Raw genomic sequence first — 14008 nt, 5'->3', positions numbered from 1 at the left:
CAGCAGACTGCTGCTCTGTGGGTCCCCAGTCCCGCAGAGGCAGACAGCATTACTGGAAGGCCTCCAGTTTGCATTCGTGGTGTAAAGGCTTTGACTCAAGGGACAGTGAATTAATCTCTGTTAGTGGGAAGGATGGTGTAGAGCTGTCAAGGCAAGCATGACTCAGCCAGCGGCAAAAGCAGTGACAGCAGCTCATTCAGCCACGGCGACAGGGAACAATAATCAGAACAGATTCCCCAGAGCACAGAAGATACCCCTTGAGGACTCTAAGGATACGTAGGAAAGGGAAAATTTACAAGAGACTAGAATTCCTTAAAATGAAGAGGGAATTTGAAATGAGCAGATTTGGGTGTTAATGTTAAAATCCAACATCTCAGAGACCTGTGGATCACACATGTGTTTAAAGAAACATCTGACATCTTATTTCCTGGAATTGGAGCTCTTAGAAGGAGGAGAAGGGAGCACTTTTGCTAACTAGTTTCCTTTTTCCTCCTACTAAACACGTGAGGCAGGTTCCCTGGAATCCTCTGCCAAGGTTGTTTTCTTCTAGACATTCAAATCTCAGCAATTAAGACACATTCTCAGAGAAGTATGACTTGATGGCTCAATGTATAATTGCTGCACTTCCCCCAGCCCAACTACTCTGATATTATTCTCTTTTATTTTCTTCAAAGAATATAAATCTAGCTAAATTCTTCAAACTTATTTCTTCTTATTTCTTGTTTACTGTCTGTCCCCACATAAACATTCACCAGAATGTGAACTCCAGGAGAGTGGCTTTGCATATATTGTTACAGATAAATTCCTGTAGCCTTAGGACAGTAATTGGCACGTATGGTAGGCACTCAACAAATATTTTCTGAATGAGTATGAGTATCTGACTCCTCACAGAGTTGAGGCTATTTGACACCACATAAAAATTAAAACTTTATGTCTATAAATCTTTATTTCAATTCAAACAACTTTGTCTCTCATTATTAAACAATCTCTATATAAAATCCTCTAAACCTTTTCTGTCTGCGGCACTCCTTTTCCAAGCTGCACTTCTCACTACCTCCTCCCCTGTACCCCCAGACATATACTTCATCTGCTTAACTCCTTCCCAATCCCTCTGGTTTACCCAGCCTTTCAACAAGGAAGATGAAAGGAGTGAAACACCAGAATCAATACCAGAGAGCAAATCAGAATGGCAACAGAGAAGCTGAGGACTGAAAAGGCACAGAACATCAGTTTACCAAGATCAATTTTTTTAGGAGCTGAACCTAGGATGCATAAATTATATTAGAACTAGGTAATGGACAAAGAAAAAGAAAAAAGAAACTATTTAAGCTAGCTACCATAGTGTTAAATGGGATGAAGAACCCAGGAGTAGGAGTTTCTGAAACTAAACCCAAAGACCTTGTTTTCAACTAATGTCTTGCCAAGCACGGTTCTTTGAGGGTCAAGGCTTACCCACTGCAATGACAGAGAATGTATGGTATAGCAGAAATCTGAACATGAGCTTTGGAGACAGAACTGAGCCCGAGTCCCAACCTTGCCAACCAAGATAACCTCTCAGAGAATAATTTTCCATATAAAAAGGACAAGCTAATCAGCCTCTCAGAGAAGCAATCTGTAAAGTATCAATTATAATCACAGTACCTGTTTCATGGGATTATTGTGAGGATTAAATAAATTAATGCACATAAAATCAGTAGTGCAGTTCTCTACCCATAGTTAACTGCTATTCATTCATTCAGCAAATATCTACATATGTTATTATTGCCTTTTTAACCTATCTAGTTGACTCAAGAGATAATAATAGCTATTATTCATTTTGCCAGGCACCGTACTAAGCACTTAAGAAGCATGATGACTTTTTTTACTTTTCACAGGCCTCTGAGGAAAAACTATCATTGTTGCACATTACAGATGAAAAAAAGTTGGAAGTAATCCAAACAAAAGACCAGCAGTAACCCAGATGATTTAAGCCCTCCGTGAAGAGGTATGAAGTTCACCTACAAGATGAGTGGGAATCCTGGTGCTGATGTATTAGAGACTTGCTACTTCTTCCAAAGCTTTACTTTTTCCCTGAAAACTTTTTAATATTTTTTAGAAAGACCTCTTACATACTAGATGTTGAAACCTGGCACTAGGACTTCAGAAAACAAATTCCTTCCCCATGTTTATACCAAGAGTTGGAGCATATCTCAAATTTAATTGAGATAAAGACTTGAATGTACAATAAAATCGATTCATTGGTCTGTTTAATTTCAGGAGTTTAGCTTTCTCTTTTTTTTTCCATTTTATTTTTGCTCAGCTTAATGCCTTTTATAGATCTTAGCATTGCTCACCAAGCTGTGATATTCACTCAGTTATCTGCTTCAGATTTCAAATGATACACATAAATTTTAAGACATTAGATCTTCAGTGGACCTTAGAAATCATCTATCTAGTCCAGCAATTTACAAATTACTCTAAACAAATGAAGGAATCCTTTCTCTTAACCAGAGCTGATTCATTTTGTTTCAGAGAGCAAGTGTTATTTCATTGAAACCAAATTCCACTGAGAATATGTACGTGTTTGTTTCTTTGTTTACATTAAACCACCAAGCTGATCCAATAAGAAAACTTTATTCACACCTTTTCATTCACTTATTCATTCAGTTTGACCCCACATATGCCAGAGTTTCTGACAACCAGTGAAGAAGAAGAAAAGGACATGATCTCTGCCTCAAGAAAAATATGTTCTAGTCAGGAAGGCAGACACACAAGGACAACCACATCCACTACGAGAACGGTTACAGCAGAAGCTTGTAGGGGAACTGTGAGGACATGATTGAGAGGGATTAACACAAGAATGGAGGTCACCTACAGCTGGGACTCAGAAACGGGATGAGAGAAGTAGGATAATTTCCAGGCAAAAACAACAATAAACGCTAGCAAGAGAGAAAATGAAGAGCTCAAAATGGGAAATAATTGATATGGCTGGACAGTGAGATTCATTGCATGTGATAAGTACTCAATAAATAGCTGGTTAGTTGATTAATTAAACTGGAGGAAATAGACTACAAAAGTAGATAAAAGTCAGTTCATGAAGGGGCTCACAGGCTGACTCAAAGAATTCAATTTTATTTTCTAAACTAGGAATTGAAAAAACAAATGTCTAAAGGGATTTTATAGGAAATGTGAATAAGTAAAGTGGGCCAGGTATGGGAAAAAAATAGTAATTATGAGGACTATATATGAAGTACTTGCCTTATTCAGGTACAATATAAGGTATGTCAGCACAGAGATGTCTAATATGATCCTGGCCATTATGCTGCACACATAAATAAGTACTCACTATATAATGTGATGATTGCCTCCATTCGCATACCAAATACAATAGGATCATTGAGGAGAGGCTTTATTTAATTCAATTAGATAGACATTACTGATGAGATCGTATCTGAGACAATTTGAAGAATGAGTAGGAGCTCATTGTTCTACTTCCAGCTACACACCCTTCAACCCAATCAGGCTGGTCTCCTCACTGATCCACAACACCCTGCACTATTATGTCCTCCCTCAAGTCCTTCACTCTGCCTGGTATGCCCTGCATCCCTTCTTTATTTACCCAATTCCTACCAACTCTTAAACGCCCAATGTAGGCCTTCTCACGCATAAAATCCAAGAAGACTTCCAGGTATCAAATGTTACTTGAGAATGTACCAGAGGCAAGACACTACTGAGAGGCTGAAAGACATTAGGACATAAGAGTGTAGAAGTGCTCAGGAAGGGGTGTCTTATTATGTGTGGTGAGAGGCTTACTAGTTTGGGACTCAAGGATTCACTGGCTTTGTGCTTATAGGCAGATCTTTTAGTCTCTGTTTCCTCAGTAGTCTTAGCTCTAAAACAGAGGCTTATCCCCAGGATCTTTTTGGTCTCTTTCAGTTCTAAAATTGTAACTGTGATTTCATGAAGGAATTTGATCTCTTTATTATATTTCCCATAGGATTTCCACATATGCTTTCAAAATTTTCCTTATGTAATTTGATGAGTGGAACTCATGAACGAATCATTGGTAGCAGTACTGAACAGTGTCTTCTCTGTACCATTATAAATGCCATATAATTCCTACCATGGATTTAGGAAATTGCAAAGGTCACAGGTTAATTACAATAAAATTGGCTGTCAGTGTTCCCCCGTTACTACTTTGGTCACCACCTGTTACTTTAAGAATAGGTCACCTGTGGTTCTTTCTCTGCACCCTTACAATTTCATGGCAGCGAGAAAATAGAAGGCAGGTAGATTATAGATCCTGAACATTAAATCACAGAAACACCACCTGTGGAAAACGACATGTACGAATTGGGGAAGTCATGAGAGTATACCAAAAAAATAACTGAAAAGGAATTGCTTTTTATATTATTTTAGTTATTATAAATCACTGAGAAGGAATTGTTTGCATTTTATCCACTTTTTTTTTTAAAGATTTTATTTATTTATTTTGACAGAGAGACAGCCAGCAAGAGAGGAAACACAACAGGGGAGTGGGAGAGGAAGAAGCAGGCTCCCAGCAGAGGAGCCCGAAGTGGGAGTCGATCCCAGAACTCCGGAATCACACCCTGAGCTGAAGGCAGATGCTTAATGACTGCGCTACCCAGGCACCCCACATTTTATCCATTTTTAAAATTCATATTCATTTTGCCTCTTTCCAACTTGCTGTAGTAGTTGTACTTTTGGTTACAAGAAGAACCAACCTGGCTAGGTTTAAGCAAAAAGCAAATCTAGTGAAAGTAAACTAGGGTACCTCATGAATTCCAAGTGAAAGTCAAGAAGAAGGAAGGACCAGATCAACTCCAGTGACCTCAGCAGTGCGACTTTATTTACCCTCTTACCACAGAATTTCCTTTCTCTGACTTCACCTCCTGTGACTTCCAGTCTGTATCTTCCTCCCACCTCTTTTAATTCCTAGGAAAAAGCATCCTTTGGACACAATTTAGGTCAAATGTCCTACTCGAGCACAATTAACCATGACAAAAAACATTTGTTACAAGACTAACATATTACAAACATGGCTACTAGGGGCCCAGCCTTATAGAAAGCAGACCAGTTCCAGAAAAGGGGCAAATGTGGGACTCTAGGAAGCTACTTCAAGAGATGTCTGCCTATTGCACATACTTTTTTCTGCTGGGTTTTTTTGTTTTTTTACCATTCTTCCCTCTCTCCCTAAACCCTTCTCCCCACCATTACCAATATCTATATATCATTGTATAAAATTGTTGCTAGAGTGGGCTCAAAATATCCTGCTGGATGTACATATTTAATATAAAACTAAAGAAGGGACAGAAAAATGGTCTGTTATTCTACAAATTAAAATGTATGCAATTCCATTTGATTGTGTGCACTATATAGAGTCATCCAAAATCAACTAAAATATTCCATAAAGACTAGCCATTACATATGCTCTGTCAAAATGGAACTTTCACTCTGACAACCACAGGACATTCTTTCTTGATTATTAAAGACGTTCAAGAGCCCAAAAATAAACCCATACATACACGGTCAATTAATTTATGACAAAGAAACCAAGAATATAAGATGGGGAAAGGACAGTATCTGCAATAAATGGTGTTGGAAAAACTGGACAGCCACACATACAAGAATACAACTAGACTACTATCTTTACACCATACACGAAAATTAACTCAAAATGGATTAGAGGCTTGAATGTAAAACCTGAAACCACAAAACTCCTCAAAGAAAACAGGTGGTAAGCTCCCTGACATGGGTCTTGGCAATGATTTTTTTGGATCCAGCCTCAAAAGCAAAGGCAACAAGAGCAAGAATAAATGAGTGGGACTTATCAAACTAAAAACCTTCTGCAGAGCAAAGGAAATTATCAGTAAAATGAAAAGGCAATCTACTGAATGGGAGAAAATATTTGCAAATCATGTGGGATCTGATAAGGTGTTAATACCCAAAATATATAAAGAACTCATAAAATTCAATAACAACAAAAAATCAAATTAAAAATTGGGCAGGATCTAAATAGACATTTTTCCAAAGACGACATATGGATGGACAACAGGCATATGCAAAAATACTCAACTGTCACTTATCTTCAGAGAAATGCAAATCAAAACCACAATGAGTGCAGGGGGGTGGGGATGGCTTAAATAAGTGATAGGGATTAAGGAGTACACTTACGATGAGCACTGAAGGTGTTACGTGGAAGTGTTGAATCACTGTATAACTGAAACTAATATTACACTACATGTTAACTAACTGAAATTCAAATAAAAAGTTAAATTTTTTTTTAAAAAATTTTTAAAAAACCACAATGCGATAACACCTCTCACTTGTCAGAATGGCTATTATCAAAAAGACATGTGTTACATGGAAGGTGTTGAATCACTGTATAACTGAAGCTAATATTACACTACATGTTAACTAACTGGAATTCAAATAAAAAGTTAATTTTTTTTTTAAAAAAATTTTTAAAAAACCACAATGCGATAACAACTCTCACTTGTCAGAATGGCTATTATCAAAAAGACAAGAAATAGGGGCACCTGGCTGGCTCAGTCAATACAGCGTGCAACTCTTGATCTTGGGCTTCTGAGTTCGAGCCTCACAATGGGTTTAGAGATTACTTTAAAAAATTAAATTAAATTAAACTATACTCATGCATCATTAAAAAAAAAAGATAAGAAATAAGTGTTGGTGAGGATGTGGAGAAAAGGGAACTTGCGTGCACTGCTGGTGGTAATGTAAATTTGTGCAGCCACTGTGGAAAACAGTATATAGGTTCCTAAGAAAATTAAAAATAGAATTACCATATAGTCCAAAAATTCCACTTCTGGGTATTTATTCAAAGAAAACAAAAACACTAATTCAAAAAGATATATGAACTCCCACATTCGCTGCACCATTATTTACAATAGCCAAGATATGGAAACAACCTAAACGTCTATCAATAGATGAATGGATAAAGAATATGTGTGTGACGTCACACAACAGAATACTACACAGCCATAAAGAGAGAATGAAATCCTGTCATTTGTGACAACATGGATGTACCCAGAAAGCATTATGCTAAGTGAAATAAGTCAGAGAAAGACAAATATCATATGATTTCACTTATATACGGAATCAAAACAAGCAGCTCATAGATACAGAGAACAGATTGGTGGTTGCCAGAGGTGGAGGTGAGCAAAATGAGTAAAGGGGTCAAAAGGCACAAACTTCTAGTTATAAAATAAGTAAGTCATGAGGATATAATGCACAGCATGGCAACTATAGTTAATAATACTGTATTGATTGAATAACTGAAAATTGCTAAGAAAGTAAATCTTAAAGTCCTCATCACACAAAAAAACTTCTGGAACTATGTATGGCAACAGATGTTAACTAGATTTATAGTGGTGATCGCTTTCTCAATATATACAAATGTCAAATAATTATGTTGCACACTTAAATTTAATAAAATGTAATATGTAAATGATACCTCAACTTCAAAAATTCTTTTATTTAAAAAAAAAAGATGTTCAGTTCATTTTCTGTAAGTAAAATCTGGACATTTATCAATACCAAATAGGCTGCAAGATAAAGAATACATATAGTATCTTTACCCTGTATGCTTTCAATAATTTGTGAAGGAAGTTCTTCTTGGACAATTTCAACTGTTCTAGATCCTTCCTCCTCCTAACTGTGGTATTAAACACTTTTGCCTCTTGAAAGTTTAAATTGCCTTGGCCTCGATATTGGACTATCGTGTTTTTCTCATTATTAGTATCTTTTGCTACCACCTGCAGCCCTGTCCACGAGTGAAGGATATACTCAAAGGCTCATTTTTTCCTTTCTTTTCTCTCTATACACTTATTCACTTAAAGAACTCAGGGCTATAACTGCCACTTCAGGGCCAAGACTGCCAACTCTGAACTGAAAACTACCTCATCTAATGATACACAACCCTGTAAACTGTTCTAAATTTTGGTATTCGACTACCAAAAACAGCCTTCCCGATAACTTTATTGGTCTTCAAAAGTGCAAGTCTAACAAGCCTAATATTGTATCATTTGAGATAAAACTGCTCCCTGGACTGTAAAAAAATAAACAAAACCACTCAACAATTTCAATTATCTGCCAATGATAGGGCGAATAAGCTTAAGTGCAGTGTTCTATCTTCCCATTCTTAGAATCGATTGTCATTCTTTAAAGCGCTACTAATTCTAGAAAACAATCTATATAATCTATTAGAACGAGCCCTAGCTAGTGATGACTACAAGTCCCATGATGCAAAGCAAAAGCCGGACCAATGCGGGATATAGTTCCTCCTCGGAACTGTAATATTCTGATCACCTGTGCGACAAACTGGGCGTCTTAACCTCCATTACTCAAAGTTAGTTTATAAAAATAAAGCTAGGGCAGAGAAGGTGGAATTCTTACCACAAAACTAGGTCAAACCTAGCTGCCAAAGAGCCCAGTCCGAGCCTGCGGGGGTGGGGGTGTGAGTTATGGAGGGGGAGGGAAAAGTGCCCTTGCGTGACGTCACTTCCGGGAGAGGCGGCCCCAACTTGGCCCCACCCTCCACCTCGCCAGGATTCTGGGCTGGGAGGCCAGGGTAGAGACCGGCTGAGGTTTGGAGCAGCTGCTTCGGGGGCGGAAAGTCACGTGAGACTTCTTGGTCCTGTGGGTGGAGACGAAAAGCTGCGGTTAAGGAGGGTCGGATTTAACCGTCACAGGGAAGTGCGCTCAAACGGAATCGCGGAGTGGGCTGAGGTAGGGACAACGCAGCGGGCGCTGTCCTGGGCGCCCACGCGAATGACACCTGCGCCCTGGTGGCTGGCGGGCGGCGGGCGGACTCCACCGGAGGGTGGAGGGGGGCCCCACGGGAGCCTCCGGGCTATCCTCACGCCTTTGCAGGCTCAGCCGTGCGTGTGGGAGGCGCTGGCCTCGCACCGGGCGGCAGAGGTGGCACGGTCTTGGGGCCCCTGGGAGCCCCGGGAGCAGTGGGTCTCCCCATCCACTGAGCCGAAGACCCGTGGCCTGCTCTGACACCGACCAGGCACTCGTAGGGTCGAGCTGCACCTGGGTTTCTCCACTTTTCTCTCGCCACCCACTTGTCTCTCCTACTGTGTTGCTCAGGCTCGGGCCACCTCACCTGACCGAGGTTTCCCCTAAGATGTTAGTCCTTGGAACATCTCCATGCTAAGGTAAAAGTGAAGACGCTATTAGTGATCCCAGTACCTTTTCTTAAAGTTTGGGTAGCGCTCATTTCTTTGCAAGTCAGGGATTGTATTGATATGCGTCCTCTCTCCCCAGCCCTGGGGCCTCAGGTAGTTGGGTGGCAAGGGGCGGGGCTATCCCAACAGGCCTTGAAAAGGATAAGATTTCAGACTTTTATTTACTTCTTTTTGGAGAAGGCCATCAAGCAGAACCGAGGAGCAGTGAATCAGCAGTTCAAGTTTCTTGAATCTTTGATGATGAGGAAGGTTGCCCAAAGCCACGTGCTGGATTAAAAATCTTACTTCAGCATCTTTCCAAGTCTGGGCGGCTCTCTTCCTACCTTTCTAACCAGCAGAGTTGCCTAGATGTAGTTAAGATAGGCAGACCCCTTGTTATGTGTCATATCACAGGTCTGTATTTATTACAATTTCTTAGTGTATTATTTATCAACTTAGTGGCAAACCTTTTCTTCACTGTATAACTATGAGATTCTCAGACAAGATAAACCAATCCTTTAGACAACATACATTACTGGGTATGAGTTATAAGGATTTGTTAAGTTTCCTCAGTTTCTGGCATAGCAAGATTACTGATCTGGGAACTATGAAGAACATTGTAACTTTTAATCATTTCATCTTGTTGGATGTAAGTTTGGGTGTTATTTGATTAATTTAATTTGACCACTTTTTTTTTTTAATACATTTGATCCTGGGTTTAATAAACTGTTACCTTAAGAGCAGTTGATATTTACCTTGTAGCATCTAAGCTTGTGGTTCACTGTTATTACTCTGGGTAATTCTTTAGAGTTTCGCTAATTAAATCAAAAGGAAATGTGAGTAATTCTCCCTTTCTTTTCTTCCCTCCTTCCTCCTTGTACTGTATGTGGAACTGTCAGGACCATAAGTAGACAATAAAGCTTCAGAGAGGTCTTTACCACTCTTCCTGTTCCCAACTCATCTGTATGGGTGAAATCAGTTTAGAGTGAACATTACAGAAATCTATCACAAGAAAAGTGGCGATTAAAAAGGATGACATGTAATATAAAGGTCAAGAAAAAAGTGTGTGGAGTAATTCTGCGCTCTTTACCTTGCACATGGGAATCCGTAGAGATAATACCTTGGGATTAAATGAAGAGGTTTGAGGTGCGTTTTCATTCCAAATGAAGTAATGGAGTGTCACAAAATCAAAAGAAATTGATATGAACGTTCTGAGTTTTTTTTTTAGATAGTGTTCCACAATTAAAGACTAACCTTTCAATATGTTCTTCTCGTTTTTAGTGAATTCCTAAGAAGAAAATAATGGATTTCATATTAGTTGTACCCTAAGTGTTTGGACTCAGCATTGTGCAGGTTTGCTGCAAGGGCTAAAAGAAGATGGCAACTCCTTATGTCCCAGTTCCTATGCCCATAGGGAACTCTTCTTCCAGTTTTACAACCAACAGAAACCAAAGAAGTTCTTCTTTTGGGAGTATCTCAACAAGCTCAAACTCTTCCAAAGGCCAGTTAGAGGACTCAAATATGGGTAATTTTAAACAGACAAGTGTACCCGATCAAATGGATAGTACTTCATCTGTCTGTAGCAGTCCCCTCATTAGGACTAAATTTACAGGTGCAGATTCTTCCATTGAGTATTCTGCTAGACCAAGAGAAAGTGAAGAACAAAATCCTGAAACAGTATATTTGGAAGATAGACCTTCTACACCTACTATACTGGGTTATGAAGTGATGGAAGAAAGAGCTAAATTTACCGTGAGTATAGACTTCTACTGTACATCAGTAGAAAGTGAAAAATTGACTAACCTGTGTTCTATACCTGGGTTAAATTGTTACCTGTACTTATGATTTCTTGAACATAAAATTCAAGTGGTTTTTATACCTCTAAATTCTGTCATGCTGTAGTAAACTTCATTTTACTTGAATGAATTTTCACAAACCAGACACATCTGTGAAACTAGCACACGGATCAAGAAACAGAACATTACCAGCATCCAAAAAGCAACATCCCCACCATGCTCTCTCTCAGTCAATACCCACTCTCCTGATAGCCCACATTAATTTTGTCTGTTTTTCTACTTTATGCAAATGGAATTACAGAATATGTACTCTTTTGGGTGTGGTCTCTTCAGCACTGTGTTTGTAAGATCCATCCTTAATCTTGCATGTAATTGTAGGTAGCTCATTTTTATTACTGATAATATTCCTTTATGTGAATATACTACAATGTATTTATCCATCGTACTGTTGAAGAGCATATGGATAATTTCTAGTTTGGGGCTCTTACAAATGCTACTGCTATGAACCTTTTAGTACTTATTGCTCATTAAACACATTAACCCATTTCTGTTTCACATCTGTCTGAGAGTAAAATTGCTAGATCATATGCCTCGTTCTAAAAGATACTGATGACCAGTATGCCAGAGTAGTTGTACTAGTTTATACTCCTTTAAGCAGTGTACGAGAGTTCCAGTTACTCCGCACCTTCCCAACATGCGGTATTTTTTTCATCTTTTTCACTATTATACTATTTTATTGCCATCCCAGTGGGTAGAGTAATAACACAGTGTGGTCTTCATTTGCATTTTTAATGACTAATTAAATTGAAGACTTTTTTGGCCATTGGATATTCTCTTTTGTGAAGTGTCTGTTCAAGACCTTTATTCATTTTTCTTTGGGAAAGTTTTTTCCACTTTGATTTATAGTTTTCTATGCATTTTGGACAAGTTCTTTGTTAGAGCCTACATTGTGACTATTATCTCTCTGTGGCTTGCCTTTTCACTTTCTTAATGATGCATTAGATAAACAAAAATTCATAGTTTCAATATAGTCCAATTTATTAATTTTTTCTTTTATGGTTAGCACTTTTTAAAATCTGCCTATCCCAGCTTACAAAGATGTTCTGTGTTTTCTTCTAAAAGCTTTATTGTTGTTGGGGGCACCTGGGTGGCACAGCAGTTAAGTGTCTGCCTTCGGCTCAGGGCGTGATCCCGGCGTTATGGGATCGAGCCCCACATCAGGCTCCTCCGCTATGAGCCTGCTTCTTCCTCTCCCACTCCCCCTGCTTGTGTTCCCTCTCTCGCTGGCTGTCTCTATCTCTGTCGAATAAATAAATTTAAAAAAAAAATCTTTAGGGGCGCCTGGGTGGCATAGCGGTTAAGCGTCTGCCTTCGGCTCAGGGCGTGATCCCGGCGTTGTGGGATCGAGCCCCACATCAGGCTCCTCTGCTATGAGCCTGCTTCTTCCTCTCCCACTCCCCCTGCTTGTGTTCCCTCTCTTGCTGGCTGTCTCTATCTCTGTTGAATAAAATAAATAAAAATCTTTAATAAAAAAAAAAAATCTTTAATAAAATAAATAAATAAATAAAAGCTTTATTGTTGGACCTTTCGCATTTAGATTCGTCAACTATCTGGAATTGATTTTGTCCATGGTGTGAAACAAGGGTCAAGATACTTTTTTTCCCTCCATATAGGATCAAGTAATCAGGTTTTTATTGAAAAAACCACTCTCTATACATTTGCACTGTTGCCTATGTCATAAATCAGGCAACCATTTAAATATATGGGTTTGTTTCTATGTTCCGTTTTTCCCTCTTTTACCAATTCCATATTGTCTTTATTTATTTTTTTTTAAAGATTTTATTTATTTATTTGACAGAGATAGAGACAGCCAGCGAGAGAGGGAACACAAGCAGGTGGAGTGGGAGAGGAAGAAGCAGGCTCATATCAGAGGAGCCTGATGTGGGGCTCGATCCCATAACGCCGGAATCACGCCCTGAGCCGAAGGCAGACGCTTAACCGCCGTGCCACCCAGGCACCCCCCATATTGTCTTTAATACTAATGCATTATGAGAGGCCTTGATACCTGCTAGTTTAAATAGTCTAGCTTTGTTGTTCTTCTTCAGGATTGTCTTGGCTATCCTTGACTCTTTGTTCTGGGATTGTATTGAATCTATAGACTAATCTAAAGAGATCTGACATCTTTAAAATACTGAGTCTCTGAATCTAAACCTAATCCATTTACTGAAGTCTTTAATTTCGTTTTGTAGTTTTCAGAGCAGAGATCTTAGGTTTTCTAGTTAGAGGGTTTTTTTCTTTTTAAGTAATCTCTATACCCAGTGTGGGGCTTGAACTCATGACCCTGAGATCAAGAGTCGCATGACTGAGCCAACCAGATGCCCCCTCATTAGATTTATTTCCAAGTATGTATGTTGTTTGATATTCTTGATATCTTGTTCTGTTTCTGTTTATTCATTGCTAGTTTATATATTTTGGTCTTGTGTATCAATATGTGTTTATGTATCCAGAGACCTTGCTAAGTACACTTATAATTGAACTAGTTTATTCTTCCTCTTAACTTCCATAAAGTTTTTATGTTTACTTCAATATTTCATGCTGCAAACCTACGACAGTATAGAACGACCTCTGAGAAAAAAAATTGTTGAGATAATTTTTGTTGTTAGGGAAATGTTTAATTTTAAGTATAGTTGATAAACAATGTTACATTTGTTTCAGGTGTACAACATAGTGATTCAACTTCTCTTTACATTTTGCTGTGCTCACCATAAGTGTAGCTATTCTTTGTCACCACATAACGCTATTGTGGTATCATTGACTGTTTTACCTGTGCTGTACCTTTTTTTTCCTATGACTTATTCATCCATAACTGAAGGCCTGTATCTCCCACTCACCTTCACCTATTTTGCACTTTACCCTAACCCCCTTCCTCTGACAGCCACCAGTTTGTTCTCTGTTTTTAAAAATCTGATTCTTTTTGTTATTCATTTTGGTTTTTTTTAGATTCCACATATGAGTAAAATC

The 14008-nt window shown here is 38.7% G+C and overlaps 1 protein-coding gene and 1 long non-coding RNA gene across 5 annotated transcripts in view; one reads left to right on the top strand and one right to left on the bottom strand.

The window, feature by feature from the left end:
* The window catches only part of LOC117803843, a 167055-nt gene extending 158582 nt beyond the window's left edge, over positions 1–8473 (bottom strand). Inside the window, exon 1 of the long non-coding RNA XR_004627977.1 lies at positions 8416–8473. This is a non-coding gene — a long non-coding RNA (uncharacterized LOC117803843). The remainder of the gene's footprint in view (positions 1–8415) is intronic.
* An 82-nt stretch (positions 8474–8555) lies between these two features.
* Positions 8556–14008, top strand: part of SNX16 (sorting nexin 16) — a 46323-nt gene continuing 40870 nt past the window's right edge. For 2 of the 4 annotated variants that reach the window (XM_011221675.3, XM_034668248.1), the window contains exons 1-3: positions 8556–8748; positions 9115–9182; positions 10473–10943. In XM_011221675.3, the coding sequence (XP_011219977.1) occupies positions 10569–10943 (375 nt within the window). In that variant the 5' untranslated portion in view covers positions 8556–8748; positions 9115–9182; positions 10473–10568. The remainder of the gene's footprint in view (positions 8749–9114; positions 9183–10472; positions 10944–14008) is intronic. The other 2 variants (XM_034668247.1, XM_019796945.2) reach the window with 2 other exon arrangements.

The sequence above is a fragment of the Ailuropoda melanoleuca genome, chromosome 9, assembly GCF_002007445.2.
Source record: "Ailuropoda melanoleuca isolate Jingjing chromosome 9, ASM200744v2, whole genome shotgun sequence".
NCBI lineage: Eukaryota > Metazoa > Chordata > Mammalia > Carnivora > Ursidae > Ailuropoda > Ailuropoda melanoleuca.
The sequence above is the reverse complement of the archived record's forward strand: the minus strand, read 5'-3'. Positions and strand labels throughout refer to the sequence as shown.